Genomic DNA, 17,350 nt, shown 5'->3' with positions numbered 1-17,350 from the left:
CTCAGAGAGTGGTCTCAGAGAGTTAATCATATATATATCTCCGTCCACCAAAAACCTTCTCAATCTTTCCTCCCAACATCACATCTCCGGTCAAAGTTGTCGCGCCAAAACATTCTTGACTGTTCAACCTTCCAATTCCTTTAAATTTTTAAATATATGACTGACTCAAGCGATCTCTTTTCTCAGACCAAGCCGGACCTTACCATGGCTGAGCAAAGAACGCTCAAGCCACAGTTCTTTCTGACCCGTCCAAATGGCGCAATGGTCCCTCTGGTGGCAATGGACGAAATGCCATTCCACGTACAGATCCGCGGTGTCCCTCGGAGCTTGACCGCATTCGACATTGGCGGCATGACACCCCTTGGACTCGTGGAATCTCGCCATGAATACCATGTTGTCGAGGCGATGAACAACATGAACAACATTGCTCATCGAAACCCAACAACCGGGCAAAAGCCATCAGATCTGCCCTCCTCCCTCGTCTCTCAACACCTGGGTGTTGCTCTCTGCCCTTCACCGGTTGTCAAGTTTCCAGGCAGCATCACACAACCGAGTGACACAACCAGTTCCTCATTCTCCACAGAAGACGGCAAGACCAATACTCCTGCAGGGAGCTCGGTCGACTCAAGTGCTGATACCAATACCGCCCCATGTCCGGTGCCGGCCTGGAGACAACATGCAACAACGAATGTTGCTGCACCTGCTACCACCAAGATCGAAGACAGCAAGAGCACCGCCAACGCAGCAACTGCTTCCAATACCGCGAAAGCCTTGACGGGCAAGAAAGTATACTGCTCGTACTGGCTCCGCAAAGGCGAATGCGACTTTGCTCAACAGGGGTGTATCTACAAGCACGAAATGCCAACGGATCTTGAGACGTTACAGAGTGTCGGCTTCACGGACATCCCACTGTGGTACCGCCAGCGCTACGACCTGGGCAGCCTTCACGTTGAAAATGGCCGCAACATCCCAAGCTTTGGAGTAGCAGACCGCGCCAATCCCACGCCACCTCGAAGCTTCCATGTCGGCGATAATGCCAAACGCATGATTCGCAACCAGATCGGCCCCAACAACCGCTCCCACTCCCTGCGGGGTTGGCGCCAAAACGGCCGTCGACATGAAGAACGTCGGGCGCCGCTCGAAGTGGGCGACAAGAGGCAGAAGCAGACCGAGGCGGCAATCGACGCCGTCATCGCAGCCGAGGCGGAGCGGGAGAGGGAGCGAGAAGCACTGAGGAAGAAGTTCCCGTGCTTGGCACCAGAGAGTCGCAGCGTGTTCGTCGGCCACGAAGACCTCCTGACCGAAACATTCAGCAATGGTGAGGAGCCCAACGACGTGCATGCGCAGATCAGAAAGATCGAGCAGGCGGCTTGGGAGGAGGAGCAGGCAGAGAGGCAGAAGAAGCTGGCTGAGTTGGAGGAGAAGGAGAAGCAGCGGGACGAGCAGACAGCTGCGGGTGAGACCAAGAAGGGGCCAGGGAAGAAGAAGGGCGGCAAGGGTGGGAAGAAATAGGGTGGTGGTTGTGGTTGATGGAGGGAGATGGGGGGAGTTTTTCAAAAGATGCCAAAAAGTGCCAGAGAAACCCTCAAAGGGTCATCTCCTTCTCTTTTGTTGTTAGAGCCATGCCAGCCAGACATGCGGCCGAGTTGTTTTCTTTCTGGCTTGTTGAATCATCAGAGAATTTAGATTTCTTTTGCTTACAAAACGGGCAACGTGTTTATGTTTGTACAGATCCGAGAGAGTAAGTCCCCGTTTTCTACAGCGTCCTTTGCCTCTGCGCCTCTGGTCCCCAATTACTCTGCGCCAGAGTCCGCACATAACTCTGAACCGCCTGCCGGCCGTCAGGAAGCGCCTCCGTCTCCCCAGACTCCAGAAGCAGCTTCTGTTGCTCCTTTCGCGCATTCGCCAGCTCCTGCACCCTGCCAGGCTTCATCATCCACTTCTTGGGGAACCAGTGCTTCTTCTTCGACTTGTGGTGCCGCATGTCGAGCGGAATATCCTCGAACGTATCTTTGCCATTCCTCGCCTCGTCGAGAAGCTTGTTTATCAAATCTCCCAAGTACCGCTTGTTTTGCGCCGCGGCCTCGAATTTATCCGTCGACATCTTCACCATGTCCGTGTCGGGGTTGTACCGCACGCCGACAAGCTTGATCAGTTTGATCCGTTGCGCTTCGGTCAGGTTCGGCAAATCCTTTGTGCAGAATTGAACCACCACCTTCCTCGCCGCCGGGTGGATTTCGCCCATGTACGTCGTGTACCGGAACCTCAGCGGCGTGGCTTGTGTAGGGGGTTTGAATTCTTTGGCGTATTCTGGCTCAAAATGTTAGCACGGTGCCCTTTATTTCACGAGGTACGGTCCCGGGGAAATCGTGGGTGGGAGGGAGGGCCTACGGTTTAACAAGGGCATGTCCCAAGCAATCACCCGGGTGTACTCTCTTATCTCGCGGTGAACTTCCAACTCGCTGTGAGCGACCGATGTAATTGCGGAATCGTCCCAGGCTGGTTCTTCATCGTATTGGCCGAATTCGTCCTCCTCGTCGGTCCAGAAGCCGGAATTGGACGGTTTGGTCACAATGTCTGGAAAATCAACCGACTCGGTCTCCTTTTCGACCTGTCGGTCGACGTCGTCCACTGCGCTGTCGAGCGCACTTTCGGCCTCTGCCGACTCGAACAGGGCTTCGTAGTGGTTCTGCAGCGCCAGGTATGCTTCCTGGTCGGCTTTGGAGAGCATATCGTAGTCCGCACGCTCCTCAGGGCCGAGATCTGCCACGGTGATCGGCGAGTGCGGCGTGAGATATTCGCTAGGATCGAGTTTTTCAGGGTCTTCACTGTCATCGAGAGTATCGTCGTCAAGCTGGGCGGATGGAGGTTGAGGACGTCGAGAGTCTTCGGCTCGCAGTGCGCTGGTCGTCGAGACAGGTCGGAAGGGAGTGGTGTTTCGACTGCGGGCGAGCCATTGGGGTTGGCATTTTCGCTTTACAGGTATCTGACGAGACACTTGATATAGTGTGCGACATAGGTGTCGCCCTGTGGTTGCCATGATGGCTTGATATGGTATGGCCGTCTAAACCTACATGTGCATTGGAGAGCTTGCAAGCATTTAATTTTCCCCGAGAAACAATTACTTCACAATGGCTCTACTACTCTACCGTAGAGGGTATACGGTGGAGCATGGAGCCACTATGTCGTCCCCATTATGGAGTATGAGGAGTAGCCCTTGGAAGGTCCTCATCAGTCTTTCCCATACTTGTATCGGCAGTCTATTCCTACCACACTTCTCTCTTGGATATGACACAAAGATGGCGGCCGTTCTACAAAATAGAGCATCTCGGAAACGATGTTTTGTAACTATTGGTGCTACTGCACCGTTCAACAGCCTCATCAAGGCTGTGCTCGCCGATAACTTTATAACACAACTACAGCAGCTAGGCTACAACGAGCTGCGGGTACAGTACGGTGATCATGAAGGGGAAGCTATCTACAACGAAAGACTCGAATATCTCAAGTCAAAGCTCGGGGACGACGATTTTACAATCTCCGGATTTGGCTTTGATAAATCAGGACTTGGCCAGGAGATCCTGGCCGTCAAAGGTCGGTCGTCAGAAACGGAAGGGACTGTAATCAGCCATGCCGGTAAGGCTATCGACCTCTGTGTTAGCCTCGATAAAGACACTGATGAACCTTCCACAGGCTCTGGCTCGGTCCTGGATGTGTTAAGGGTGGGCATCCCGCTCGTGGTTGTGCCCAACACCGACCTACTACATAACCATCAAGTTGAACTTGCCGAGGCTCTCGCTGAGCAAGAGTATGTTGTGCACGGGAAGATAGAGTAAGTTCCTATTCATTCCTGAAAGGTTGTTCTCCGGACTACCGGCACCTGCGTCGTTTAGCGTTGCTATCCGACGGCATGGCATGTCTAACGTTTTTTTCAAGCGATCTCGAATCATCTTTATCAAGCATCGAAAACCTACGAAGCAAGATGCGTAAATGGCCTCCGCTCCGCTCCGGCGAGCAAAAGTATGAAAATGGAATCGCTGATGTAATGGCGGAGGAAATGGGATGGCAACTGGATTGAGAACGTGCGAAACACGAAGCATACTGAGTTGCGAATTCCAGTCCGTAACTCCATCCGATCGACACTCACACAAGCCCTTTGATCGATATTGAACAGGCGATGAAACGTAAACCCAACACCTGCTGGGAAGCACCCATCCGCAAGCTACGGCCTCCGGTCTTTCACTCACCAGAGCTTCGGATCGAAGTCGCATGACAATGAACACTCTCCTCGACGATGCTTGGCCGCCGGAGAGCTTTGGAGCGTTTGCTACAACTCTTGAACACATGTATTCTCATCCTCATGTTTGAACACCTATAGCGCTATGTAAGTGTACATCTATAACTATATCTATCTACACTAACCACATCACCCAGCGACATCTTCAACCTTGCTCTCTCCATCCCTCCCAACTTTCCCAGCATGCCTCTCTCCCTCCTCTGCTTGCTTCTCCTCAACATTACCACCACCGTCCTCTCCAAACAACTTGGCAATAGCCTTCATCGTCGTATTCCCGCCCGAAAACACAACGCCCACATCCCACCCATCCTTCTCCAGCCCCATTTGTCTCTGCGCACACATGGCCCTGAAGTCTTTATTGAAGAGCACCACGGCCAATCCGACACAGCCGCTCGGCTCAACTACGACCTTCAACCGTTCAAACACAAGTCTCATGGCCATCTTGATCTCGTCTTCCGTCACGGCATAGACGCCCTCCAGCTTCCTACGATCACTGAGAACACCCCAGTTTGTCACGCCCACGGGCGTCCGCAGACCATCTGCGATCGTGAGCGTTTTGACATGTTCAATCCTCTTCCCTTGCTCGAGTCCGCGCCGTCCGTCGTCGCCGCCCTGGAAACTCGGCTCGGCCCCAAACACCAACGTGCCCGGCTTATCAGAGAAGTACGTCGCGACACCCGACAAGAGTCCTCCGCCTCCAAGGGGTGTTATGACAGCGTCTAGCCCGGCAGCCTTGTTGGAAGTTGACGACGACACCACCGTGGCGCGTTGTTGCAATTCATCCACTTGCTTCTCGAGTTCCAGCCCCACAGTTCCCTGCCCGAGAATGATGTCCGGGTGATCATACGGCGGGACAAGGATGGCCCCTTTGTCAGCGACGACGTTTTCCACGACGGCTTCGCGCTCTTGACTCGTCGATCCCGAAAAGATGACGTTGGGCGTGTACAGTCTCGTACCAGCGATTTTGGAAGGCGTGCTGATGCTCGGCATCACGATGTAACTTGGGATCTTGAACGTGTAGGCCGCAAGAGCCAGAGCTTGAGCGTGGTTACCTGGATCAAATTAACGAGAAGGACGTGTGTTAGTTTTATCATGGAGATTGTCAGGTTGAAAGATGACATGATGTTGATGATGATAAGGCGGGGGGTGCGTGTAGTGTGTACAGCTAGTATAGCTTGGGGAGCATGGGAGATAAAGGTACCTAGCTAGCTAGCTAGGTAGGGATGGAGGGAGGCCGGGGGGGTAGATGGGTAGGCACATACCACTACTATGCGTCACCACTCCACGTTTCCTGACTTCCTCTATCCCCATCTCCTCCACGAGCCGGGTCACGGCGTGGAACGCGCCTCGGGCCTTGAAGGCTCCTATCTTTTGCAGATTTTCGCACTTGAACCACAAGCGGAACCGCGGCGTCGTTTCGGCGTTGCCGCCCGCGGACCGTGAAGCTTCGGCATCCTCGAACGTAGGCGGGCTGTCGGTCAGAAACGCTCGCGGGTCCGGCGCGCTCGCGATGGCGTCCAACGACCTCGACGTCAGGACGGGCGTGTGGTGGATGTAAGACTTGATTTTGGCGTGGGCCGCCACAATGGACGAGGGTACGAGTGGCGGACAAGTGCTCGGGTCGGCCATGGTTCTTTTTGTCTTTTGCCTTTCTCATTCCACTTCCGCGAAAGTTGGAAAAAAAAAGGGAACAAAAGTACCTGGGTACCTGGGTAGATAGATACCCCTCCCCCCTTCTTTTCTCAGGTCGGACCTACTCTGTCCTTCGTTTTTTCGGCCCAGGGCAATCAAAAGAAAGAAAGGAAAGTCCCTGGCCTCGGGAGACTTTCACGGACGTTTGTTTCGTATCGGGTCCTCGAGTCTCTCGCCTTTGGTGCCTCGTCCGGCCGTGTATTTCGATCAAACCTCCGGCCAGTGAGGCTTATGAGTCTTGTTGATCCTCGGCGGTGGACGATTTCGCCCTTCTGATTGACTAGCCACGGGTGACGCGAGCGGACCAGGGTTGAAACGGAGTGAGAGACAGAGAGACAGAGAGACAGAGAGAGAGAGTGTGTGTGTGTGCGTTGTTGTATATATATATATCTACCTGGTTAGCCAGGAGGGATAGAGGGAGAAGAGACCTGAATGTTGGACCGCGTGGTACAAGTCAAAGTAGTTTAGGTAGGCTTGCGTGACCGTGATCTTGATCGTCAGATACCGGGAGTTACATACTCCGTTACCAGGATCCAATGTTTGGTGCTGCGGGGAACTTGCAAGGTATTCTACCTCGTGCAGAGTACAGCCCACCGACTACACCTTATATCTGACGGATCATGATATGGATCCACACATTTCTTAAAAAAAAACACAAGGAGAAAGAAAACTTGGTCAAAACCACATCGTGGAATAGAGAAACTGTCCGAGGCAAAAAGACAACTGATATTCAACTGGCACAAACTCCAGAATCTTGATCCTTTTTGTTCAAATTTGATATCAAACAATGTCCACCATTTGATACATAGTTCACTTTTGATAACGCCGTACTATCTTCAGAATTACACCTGGAAGTGTAGCCACTCAACTAGCCGCTTTCCTCAGGGCCGAGACGGCTTAGTTGTTCTCTGGTCGCAGCGAGCTAGAAACGCATTTGTTAGTCAAAGCACAGCCCACAAAAAAAGAAGATGACAAGAAACTTACCGAACAGCCTTTCCGGCACGCCAGATCTCCATACCCCGGATGTCCTCCATCTCCTTCTCGAACTTCTGTCGGTAGTCCTTCTGGCTGTTGTACTCCAAGCTGCGCTTGGTCTCGGTGCCGTTCTTGACGCTGTCATACAGATCATTGAAGACGGGCTTGAGAGCATCCTTGAACTTGCCTTGCCAGTCGATGGCACCACGACGAGCGGTGGTCGAGCAAGCAGAGTACATCCAGTCCATGCCGTTGGCACCGATGAGAGGGTACAGGGATTGGGTGGCCTCCTCGACAGTCTCGTTGAATGCCTCGGAGGGAGAGTGGCCACGCTCTCGGAGAACCTCGTACTGGGCGAGGAACATGCCATGGATACCACCCATCAAGCAGCCTCGCTCACCGTACAGGTCAGAGTAGACCTCCTTTTCGAATGTGGTCTCATAGAGGTAGCCGGAACCGACTGCGACACCCATGGCGACAGCCTTCTCTTTAGCCTTGCCGGTGACATCCTGGTACACGGCAAAGGACGAATTGATGCCCCGTCCTTCACGGAAGAGCGATCGGACAGTTCGGCCGGAACCCTTGGGGGCGACCAGGATAACATCAATATCCTCGGGCACGTCGACCTTGGTAAGGTCCTTGAAAACGGGGGAGAAACCGTGGGAGAAATACAGAGTCTAAAATCGTCAGTTAGAAATTGTTTTTCCGCTAGAAATAACGTTAAGAGCATTACCTTTCCCTTGGTCAATTGAGGCTTGATAGCTGGCCAGGTTTCACTCTGTGCAGCATCACTGAGCAAGTTCATGATGATGGTGCCCTTGGAGATGGCCTCGTCAACCTCGAACAAGTTCTTGCCGGGAATCCAGCCATCTTGTTCTGCTTCCTTCCACGACGCTCCGTTCTTTCGAACACCGATGATGACGTTCAATCCGTTGTCACGGAGGTTAAGACCCTGACCATGGCCTTGCGAACCATAACCGATCAGCGCCAGGGTGTCGTTCTTGAAGTAATCCTACGAATTTTGTTAGATTTTCTCGTCTCCAGGGAACAGGAGTCAGCATACGAGGAGTTTCTCACGAGGCCAGTCAGCGCGCTCTAAACAAGGTGTTAGCAAAGCTACGGTAAACTCGACGAAAAAAAATCACATACCGTAAACATCTTCCTTCGTGCCAGCAAAGTCAATGGTCTTGACACCTCTTGTCTGTTGCTGAGCGGGAGCTGCGAATGAGCTTCTCTGAGAAGCTGCCACAACGGGTCTGCTAGCACGAGCAGAGACAAACGACCGCTTGGGGATGGATGGGGTCGCAATCTTCTGCTTGGAAGCAGTGCGCAGGGTTCGAGCAAAGGTCTTGGAGGCCATTGTGTCAATTGAATTGAACAAAGAGAGGAGATTCTGAAGTTGTGTGAAATGCAAGGAATGAGCAATCCTGGGGAAATTTTTGGTACTTTATTTCTCTACACATTCGCACTCTGCGCAGCGAGCTCTTCGTTGCCGGAGTCTCTCCTCATTGGCCCCCCAACCTGTGGATGTGGCTCCGAGAGCGGCCACCGTCTTCGGACCAATTCTAGCCTCCCCGAGTCGCAGTCTGGGCCAGGCATAGAGGCAACTACTCGTAGTAGTCGATACTGCAAGGGGACGAGTACCCAGCAAGTATCAAGTATGGAGTACGGATATACAAGCAGTCTTAGGCACGTGCTGTCGCCTTCTTACCATGAGTGCATGACTGTCCACGCCGCCCCTGCCGGGACATCGATTCCTTATCTCTTGCATCACATATTATAGAGAGCCTCTGAGTACCGCCGCCTAGCCACTGTCCGAGATGCCTCTTCCAAGGGTGCAAAGCGCTTCCATGTTCCAGGCCCTTTGACGGGTCTTGATCAGCATGAATTTGTGTCATTCGTCGTATCTATCGTGTCTAAGGTCTCTGGAGATATCACCGCAGCACTCGGTCATAGGTTTGGCCTCTAACCGCCCCACCGCCCATTGCTGTTCTTGCATTTCTTCTGAATCCCTCTCGGTTATTCCTCAGATCCTCGGCCGCCTCTTTGTTTAATGGATCGGAAGCATTGGGTTCCAGGAAGAGGAACTGTATGCTGAGTTAGTGATCGCCTCCCACGTTAACCTGGCTGCACCCACCTGCATGCCGACAATGACAGCGTTCAAATTCAACACGGGTTTCCAGTCTTCGCGCAAAATATTTAAGCACACATTCCCTTCCAGGTCAATATTGGGATGGTAGATTTTCTGCGTGCATTTGACCTTGGGTGGATCGTGAGGGTAATTTTGGTTAATGGTGAAGTTGAAGATGAAGCTGCCGCCCTTGTACATCCCTTCGTCCGGTTCGATAGTAAGTTGGAAGTTGAGGATGTCATCAGGGTTTGGAAATGTAGTCTTCATGGTAGATCCCAGGGATACTTCACTCAGATCTTGAACTGGTCAGCTAGATTGTCGCCTTGAATGAGCAGCAAGCCCACCTTTCTGTACGCGCAATTGCGCTGCCGTGACTTTCTTCTTCTTTTGTGTTGTTCCTTGCGCTTGCTCGTCTTTCTGCTGTTGTTGCTTCTACAACCATTGTTAGCCAGATTCGGGTTATAGCGTGCGCAGCTCAGCCCACCATAGACCATATTTTCATCATCTTGTCGATGGGTACGTGCACGGCACAGGTCTTAATAAGGCTCTCGGGGACTCAGAGACTGAGGTGCGTGATAGTGAGTGTCTGACAAAGTCTGTAATGAAGGTCGTTGTGAGGGAGAAGAGAGGCGAAGGTGGCAGTCGAGGGGCCCGCGTGATGAGTCAAGATGGATGGATATGGAGTGGCGAGGATTCAACTGAGGCAGGGTTGGCCGTACTTAGGGGCGAGGAAGACTGCGAGGCGTGTATCATGCGAAGAAGACGCGGCGGAAGGCAGAATGATACAAAGGAGTGGTTGAGATTGCATATTCAGTCGTAGTTGCGTTGGCTGTTAGCCGTTGGCCACAAGGCTCACATGACGCAGTTCCGCCGTAGATGAGGCTCTTCTCCTAGATACCTAAGGCTGGCTATACAGGCTACCAGGCGAACACTGACGACAGTTTATTCCATTCACCGATCCTGTTGTTCAATGCTGATCAATAGTGAATTTAGATTTACTGTTGACGAATGGAAAATCATCTACGACCTCCCACGTTCGAAACAGTAGGTAGCTGCACACACAGACACTACACATTTATTTTGAGTTTCTCTCAGAAGAAAATGTCCAGATTCCCAGATTATGCCGACCCTTACTAGACCGAATTCCATGCTATGCAGCACCCTCCGTGGTTGACTATCTTCGATTGAAACAGCACAGCAATCCAGTCCTGCCCAAAAACCAACAACACCCCATGAACCGAATCAGTGATAGAACCGCCGTGGTCCAGAGCAGAGCTTGGAAATAGTGACTACTTCGAGTCGTTGCTTTAGACTGGGCATTTCATTAGTGAAACATCCACCTCGAGGGAGGGAGATAGAACTTACAGTGAATCCGAATTTGTCGACACTGTCACTAGTAATTGCGACGGCCAGCAGGGCATTTGAGAAAAGCCAAGTGGCGACAAGTCGAGTTCGGAAGTTCTTGTACGAATCCTCAAGGGTCTTTTCTTCTTTCTCCTCCGGAGGCTTGTAGGGAGCTAGGGCACGTCTCACGGTGGCTTCAAACTGACTGTCGATATCCGCCTGTGGTTTATCGATTTCCTCGATGACTGCCGTCTTGCCCTTCTCGTCCCTCTTTGACTGGGCGGATGGCAAGGCTTCTGCCTTATCGGAACCCTTCGTACCCCATGAGACGTCGTGCCAATTGCTGAAAGCATAAATCATGAGGATGTTGATGAACGACGGCATCAGGAGCAGGTATTGAAAGAAAGAGGTGAACATGTGCCATGGATCCAAGTACAGGAAGGAAGCGACGAAATACAAGCCGAATGTAGACGCCAATGCGATTATGACAATACCCGGTCCTGTCGATGCAAAGAATGATTTAACAAACTCGTTGGCACCCTCGTTCGTCACAATGTCGGTGCCGTCTTTGGTTGTGAATGCTCGAACCACCAGGTAAATGGACAAAACCATGACATACAACTGGATAAGTGCAAAGAGGGCGAATGACATGATGTACGCCATCTTCGAACCCTTGGGCCGATTTCCGAGCGCGAGGATGAACTGGAGTAGGAGGAAGGCTAGATAGAGATATTGCAGGACGGTGTTGACAATGGGAGTCGCCTTGTCACCAAACGGAAATGCTGTGTTGTCGTTTGCAGTGCTAGGTTGACCGACAAGATCCATCAGAATTTTCGACGTGAGCCAGAACGACGCAAGAGAAAACCAGGAGAGAAGGACGGAGACAATGTTGTATAGCATCTGAATGTGGAAGAAGAACATTCGAATGAGGTTGTGCCCGGATTTGTACATGCGAGAGAAATGCATGAGGGAATAGATGGAGGCGGCAAAGGAACCGTTCAACCAACGTCGACGTTGACCAATAAATTCAGGGGCGCCTTCAGGTACATCTGTTTCGGCTCTGGATGCCTTGACGTACGAAAGGTGCCATTTGGATCCAGCCTTGGCCACCAGTTCGAAACACAAGATACGATCTTCGGCCAAGAACATGTTTTTCTTAAAAATGTTCATGCCTTCGATGCCTTTCTTGCCCAGTCGTGCCGAGAGTGTGTGGTCACCGTGGAAGTACTGCTCGAGAGGGCGACCCATGATGGCTCTAAAGCGATACGCAGAGAATGCACCAGGCAAGACACTGACATATCCGAATGAGCTTTCCAGCGGTTTGTCCAGGATGTTACTGATCTTGTACTCGAAGTTCTGAGCCGCGACCAGAGGGTTGAGCAACTTTCTGCCAAAGACACCTCCACGACCCAACATGGCATGAATTTCACCACAAGCACCGCCAAGGTCTTTGTCGTTGTAGAATGCCTCCCACAGAGCCATGAGAGATTTGGGGCCAGGCTTTGTACCTGCATCGAGCAAAATGCAAACTTCTGGGTTCAAGATCCGTCCGAAGGCATTGAAGAGCCATCGATGGGAGTTGATCTTCTTGCTGTTCTTCTGCTTCAGACAGAATATCATTTGGACGGGAGGCAAGGAGGTCGCATCATTGTCATTGGGTCGAATCAGTTGCTGATTAGCTGTCACGGAAAGCTGAGTCGTGTACTCGAAAATATGCACCACCGTGTCCTTGCCATCAACGTCCTTTTTCATGACCCCATCTTGGTAGACACCGACAGTGGCCAACAGATCCAGTGTGTTCTTGTCGCAAGGGTCGATACCATCGAAAACCAGGCACACCACAATCTTCTGCCAGGCGGGACCACCTTTGTTCCAGAATTCGGATTTCTTCAAGTTCACAATGTCACGAATGTTCTGCATCACACCATGAAGCGTGCGCGCCGTCAAGACTTTGTCTTCGTTGTAGTAGGTAATGGCGATCAACAGTTCAGTATGACGATTGTACATGGCCGGTCGTAGATTATAGCCATTTTTCAGAGTGAAGTCGTCCGGGTCACACGTCGCCGCTGTGTATCGCATATGTGTAAATTCCTCACTACCACCCTCAAGATCGTTTCGGTACTTGGACTGAATGGCATTCTGGATTGCACTGGGAACCGGGTAATCGATACTCAGAACGCTTCCTTGAACGAGCTTAACCTTTCTTGTAGCATAGCGTTTGAGTGTACCGTACCCAGGAGCTTGCCGTTCCTGCCATGCATCTTGTGTGCTCATGGGGTTGCTGGGGTTCGGGCCTGTCTGGGCGGGCAAGTTGACCTGCGAACTGTAGCCGTAGCCTTCTTGCTGACCATACGGTTGCGAATTGTAATTTGTGCCTGTCACTGGAACTTTTGAAGGATCTCCCCCAACATATGACTCGTTTAGTGTGTAGATCGACTCTTGTCCAGGTGTCAATGGCCGTGAATGAGGAACATCGTACGGGACTTGGTATGCGGCGTTCTGATGTAACAGAGAGTGCTCTGCTTCATCGTCCGAATGACCAGTCGTCGGTCTGTAGTTCTGCAGCAGGATTTAGCACAAGACAATCCCTTCGAACTTCTGAGATCTAACTTACATTGCCATGGGGGAGATCATTGAGCTGGTGGCCAGGGTACTGGTGCGCCATGCTTGCGAGATGTGCAGCGACGCAGCGTCTAGTTGTGGAACCCTGGTGTTCGTAGACAGCAGATTTCGACGTTCAGAAGGCCTGGAAGGTGAAGATATGGATGATGATGGATTAGAGTGACAGCCGCCAGGGCCGCTTTCAAGCGTGTCGTGTTGCCGCTGAATTGTAGGGTCGGGTGAAGTATTGGAAACAAAGTGAGACGGATGCGGAGGGCAGGCGAGGTGAAAGCCTCGAGCACAAAGAATGTACAATCTGAATACCAAAGACAGTGGCTCCGTGGGACACACGGCTCTCCGTATTCGTAGGAATTTATGAGAGAGACCAGGGAAGGAAAGAAGAAGGACAAAAGAGTGGTGTTTCAAGTTCTTGAGATCCTCGCCAGTCGTTCGGCCAGTTCCCAAGATATCTCCTCCCCTGACACAGACCGCAAGCTGATGTGCATTAAAGGGCTGGCAAGTTACAGCAGCTTACGACAGAATTGCGGCAACGCCAATGACTGGGATCCATAGCATTTGACTCGCTAAAGCAAGAAAGCAGGCTGTGCAGCAATTGGTTTCTTCTCTGCCCTGGAAGCTGCGCAGCAACAACGAGGCGTCTCCGCTACTGGAAGCCGGTTGCGGATTTTGTTTTTAGGATTACGGTCTCTACGCCAATTTCGCTGCCCGTTGCTTATTTTCACCTGGAAGGACATGGCGACTGGTGTTGGAGTGCTCTCATCTATGCTCCATACCCATCGTGATCATCATGATTCATAACCAACTACCAAGTATGTCTTTCCCCGGGTTTCATCGTCCTCACAGGGATGAAACAGCTAGAGCGACTGAAATAGTCCTGGCGTTTGCCATCGATGGGTCTTATCGCCATCGGTGGCGTCACGGCTCCTCGTACAAGTGTACAGGTATGGCACGCCGCAAGCAAGGGACCAAAGGACCCAGACACGTTTCAGGGGATGAGATTCCCTAAGCCGTTTGTGGCTTCATCGCTCCCCCGCATGCGTCTGGCGATGGAAATTCCAAGGAGACTCTTCTCAGTCTCACAGTATGGGAGAGCCTGGTTAGGTACTCTGTACACGATACATGCTCATGCTGTGACCGTTGAACGAGCAACACCGCACCGGAGGCCGAAAAGGGGGACCCTGCGTCGGCAACACGAGGTAACAGGTTCGATGCACTGGCACGCGTGTCACAGCCGGAATTCTCAAAGTCAGATCCATTTTTAGGAGAGTCCGGTGCTGGCGGTGCAAGGCCTGCGAACAGCCGCGCCACAACGCCCCTTTTGACGATCAGCTGCCTCTTCCGTGTCGATGCTCCGTAGGCGAGACTGGCGGTGGATTTTGAAATGCCACAGGCCTGATCTCGGCTCAGTAGATGGACTGAGTAATATAGTCTATGAGAGGATAACACGCTCATCCTCTATGGAACTTGGGGGCGTCCCGTACGCTGTCGGCGGCCTTGTCGGTCAGCGACCGGCTGACATTGCATCCCGTATTTTACATGCACACACATGAATCGCGCAGAGTATATAGACGGTATATGTAAATGTTTCTGGGGACATGGAGTCGTCCAGAGGTCTGTGAAATTTTGAGCCGACGCTCCCTTGTATATCGTGTGCCCTCTGCTGATGGCTAGGCCTTCCTCCCACTCGCACTTACAATAACGAGGAGATGGCACAATGGTAACGCGCCTCTGCATGATCACGATGTAGCATTGAATAAATCCAATAATAGTGGAAAAGACTGAGATCCCACACGCAGAAGAAACAGTACGAGTACGGTGAGCAACGTCAGTCAAGCAAGTGACAGGCTGGATGACATGCTAGTGAGAGGAAGCAATCTGTCGTTTCTTTGCAGAGATGTGAGCGCCGTGGTTGTCGAGTGAGCGATCGAGGCCAGCAGCATCCCATGGGAGTCTCGGTTCAGCGTTGAGTGATCAATATAGTAAGGAAATGTGTTCGCTCACTCACTCAGAATACGGCGATGGAATCTCGCTTGAACCTAGCCGCATCAGCAAACAAAGAGTCCTTTTTGTTCCGATAGAGCGTGTGATTGGGAGGAGGGTCACGGACACCTACAAGGGAGTGTTTGAATGCGGCCCAGCGCCATTCCTTGGTGGGCAATGGTGTGCTGGTGGTGTGTTTTTGGTCTGCTTGATGCTGCCGCGCGTTGTCGGCTGTCAGCCAACAGCTTCTCAACTCCACTGCCCCTTCATCTCCCTCTTCTGCCCACTCACCTTCTGTTTTCCATCCTCTCATGCCCTCTCAGGCTCTCACTCCTCTCTACCCATCCCCAGAAGGCGTGCTTGTCCTTTGGGCGAGAACGAAGGATCTGCTACCCTATCGACCCTCGATCGTCCTCGACTCTTTCCTCCTTCAACCAACTCGAAGCTCATTCTTTCTCTTCCCTCCTCGCCTCTCACCTCTCACCTTAGCCAACTTCAATTCAGTCCTTCTCGCTCTCATTTGAGATTTTATATTTTCGTCCCCGGTGGAACGCTCGTTGAGTCGCTGGAGAGACCAACACTATTCCATTCGTTAACCTGCATTCGGCACCTTACACCTGACAAGCATCACGACCACTATCTTAACGGTCCTCTAAACAACCCTCTTCCTGCTTCACCCTTATCCGTTAGACAAAACGAGTTCTTTGGAATAGCCACTTTTTTAGGTTGAAAGGCTCGAAAATGACCTAGGGGAGGGATCAACAACAACGCAGACACTTCCTTACACTGCGACCAAAGCATCTGAAAAGTCACTACGCGGAGAACTCAGAAAATCTGAGCCAATATCCACCGGATCCTAGACCACTTGTCTTCAACTTGGGCAAGAGACACTGTATACCGATCGCAATGGCGGACGCTGGGTGTAAGAAGACCACGTCTGCAGTATGAGTTCTGTTAACAATTGTCTTAGTGTCCAGATCGCACACCCACAATCTCTTCCGACGATGTGTACAATGCCCACAAGAGCCTCCCAGCTGCCCTTCATGCGCTGCGGATGAAACTTGTTCCTTGTCAGCTCAGTCTTGCAATTCGTGTGCATCCACAACCTGCGTCAAGATCGATAGCATTCCAGGCCAGTCATCGCCCAAAAAATCTACTCCAATTGGCGGAATCGTGGGGGGCGTGATCGGGGGTTTAATCTTGCTGGCTGTTGTCATATATTGCATCTATCGTTTTCGAGTTCGCAAGAAGAAGCGCGTGGAAATATGGGATCCCCCCGAGAAACGGGACCAATCTACCCTCCACCGAGCTCATCGTCAATCTACTAGATCTGCGCACTCGATTGCATCGACGGTTCTCACGCGAGCCTCGAATGTCATTCAGATCGCTTACATACCTGGTGTCACGGTTCGATCACCACCCGAGTCACCGGCACTTCTCGTTCCACCTGTTCCAGCCTTACCTGGCGGCGTAGGCAATTCGGCAACGTCGACCCCTGCTCTCGAACAACACTTTTTCATGCCAGGAGACCTTAGGGACTCTACATGGTCTGACGCTGACTCGGTCGATGCCCGCTTTAGTGTAGCACCCAGCCTGGCCCGCAACAGTGTGGCAACCACCATTTATCGAAGCGACGCAATCGTCCCACCAATCCCAGCACAACAGGCATTCCGGGCGCAAGCAAATGTTGTCAGCGTCAAATCTGGCGCTAATACCCCGGGGAACTCTTCCACGCCTAATACCAGAACTCCTAAAATTCCACAGGGCCCTAGTATGGGAAGCTCAACAAGTTCGATAGTGGCAAGAAATGTCACGGCGAGGCCAATTGAAGTAAAAAAGACCAATTCCGGAACAAGCGTTCCGACTTTAGCAAACCTGGCAAAGAAAACGGCCCGTCAAAGCGGTACGCCAATACCCGGCTCCGAAAAGAGCATACCTATCTACAGCGATGAAAAAGAAGTGGTTGCTTCAAAGTCGACTGTGACTTCCCCTATCACTGTTCTGATGGATGACCCTATCTCTCCCATCACAATCCCACGACCTGCTTTTGCTGGCGATCAATCGACACGATCGTCCTCGGTTAGCGCAATCCTGCCTCCTGATGCTCTGAAGCAGTCTTCCAGCAACAATACCATCAATGCCATGATTGCTGATGCGATCAGTAGGGCAAGGGATCCACAAGCCATCGGGGTGACTAGTCCGACTTCACGTCCTGCGCTTGTTCAACATGACTCGGGGCCGTTTTCAGATTCCAACGAGGTCAAAGAAAACTTGTCTTGATGTATATATACTTGATTCTTCTGGAACTCATG

At 51.8% G+C, this 17,350-nt stretch overlaps 8 protein-coding genes across 8 annotated transcripts; 3 read left to right on the top strand and 5 right to left on the bottom strand.

Moving 5' to 3' along the window:
• Positions 1-204: 204 nt before the first annotated feature.
• Positions 205-1,512, top strand: PV08_10750 (uncharacterized protein; the record flags this gene model as incomplete). Its single annotated transcript, XM_016385064.1, has 1 exon — positions 205-1,512. The coding sequence occupies one exon, from the start codon at positions 205-207 to the stop codon at positions 1,510-1,512; it is 1,308 nt and encodes a 435-aa protein (XP_016231666.1).
• A 244-nt stretch (positions 1,513-1,756) lies between these two features.
• PV08_10749 (uncharacterized protein) lies at positions 1,757-3,040 on the bottom strand (the record flags this gene model as incomplete). Its single annotated transcript, XM_016385063.1, has 2 exons — positions 1,757-2,310; positions 2,392-3,040. 2 exons carry the CDS (start codon positions 3,038-3,040, stop codon positions 1,757-1,759), a joined length of 1,203 nt encoding a protein of 400 aa, XP_016231665.1.
• Positions 3,041-3,299: 259 nt separating this feature from the next.
• Positions 3,300-4,075, top strand: PV08_10748 (uncharacterized protein; the record flags this gene model as incomplete). Its single annotated transcript, XM_016385062.1, has 3 exons — positions 3,300-3,633; positions 3,691-3,829; positions 3,934-4,075. The coding sequence occupies 3 exons, from the start codon at positions 3,300-3,302 to the stop codon at positions 4,073-4,075; spliced, it is 615 nt and encodes a 204-aa protein (XP_016231664.1).
• A 348-nt stretch (positions 4,076-4,423) lies between these two features.
• On the bottom strand, positions 4,424-5,923 carry PV08_10747 (uncharacterized protein; the record flags this gene model as incomplete). The annotated part of the gene is made up of 2 exons (XM_016385061.1): positions 4,424-5,346; positions 5,557-5,923. The coding sequence occupies 2 exons, from the start codon at positions 5,921-5,923 to the stop codon at positions 4,424-4,426; spliced, it is 1,290 nt and encodes a 429-aa protein (XP_016231663.1).
• Positions 5,924-6,966: 1,043 nt separating this feature from the next.
• On the bottom strand, positions 6,967-8,321 carry PV08_10746 (ketol-acid reductoisomerase, mitochondrial; the record flags this gene model as incomplete). The annotated part of the gene is made up of 4 exons (XM_016385060.1): positions 6,967-7,638; positions 7,695-7,973; positions 8,025-8,056; positions 8,111-8,321. 4 exons carry the CDS (start codon positions 8,319-8,321, stop codon positions 6,967-6,969), a joined length of 1,194 nt encoding a protein of 397 aa, XP_016231662.1.
• A 574-nt stretch (positions 8,322-8,895) lies between these two features.
• PV08_10745 (uncharacterized protein) lies at positions 8,896-9,359 on the bottom strand (the record flags this gene model as incomplete). Its single annotated transcript, XM_016385059.1, has 2 exons — positions 8,896-9,048; positions 9,099-9,359. 2 exons carry the CDS (start codon positions 9,357-9,359, stop codon positions 8,896-8,898), a joined length of 414 nt encoding a protein of 137 aa, XP_016231661.1.
• A 975-nt stretch (positions 9,360-10,334) lies between these two features.
• On the bottom strand, positions 10,335-13,101 carry PV08_10744 (chitin synthase 3; the record flags this gene model as incomplete). The annotated part of the gene is made up of 2 exons (XM_016385058.1): positions 10,335-12,995; positions 13,051-13,101. The coding sequence occupies 2 exons, from the start codon at positions 13,099-13,101 to the stop codon at positions 10,335-10,337; spliced, it is 2,712 nt and encodes a 903-aa protein (XP_016231660.1).
• Positions 13,102-15,944: 2,843 nt separating this feature from the next.
• Positions 15,945-17,318, top strand: PV08_10743 (uncharacterized protein; the record flags this gene model as incomplete). Its single annotated transcript, XM_016385057.1, has 2 exons — positions 15,945-15,960; positions 16,009-17,318. The coding sequence occupies 2 exons, from the start codon at positions 15,945-15,947 to the stop codon at positions 17,316-17,318; spliced, it is 1,326 nt and encodes a 441-aa protein (XP_016231659.1).
• Positions 17,319-17,350: the final 32 nt, after the last annotated feature.

Source organism: Exophiala spinifera (assembly GCF_000836115.1).
Source record: "Exophiala spinifera strain CBS 89968 unplaced genomic scaffold supercont1.8, whole genome shotgun sequence".
In the NCBI taxonomy this organism is placed as follows: Eukaryota; Fungi; Ascomycota; class Eurotiomycetes; order Chaetothyriales; family Herpotrichiellaceae; genus Exophiala; species Exophiala spinifera.
The sequence above is the reverse complement of the archived record's forward strand: the minus strand, read 5'-3'. Positions and strand labels throughout refer to the sequence as shown.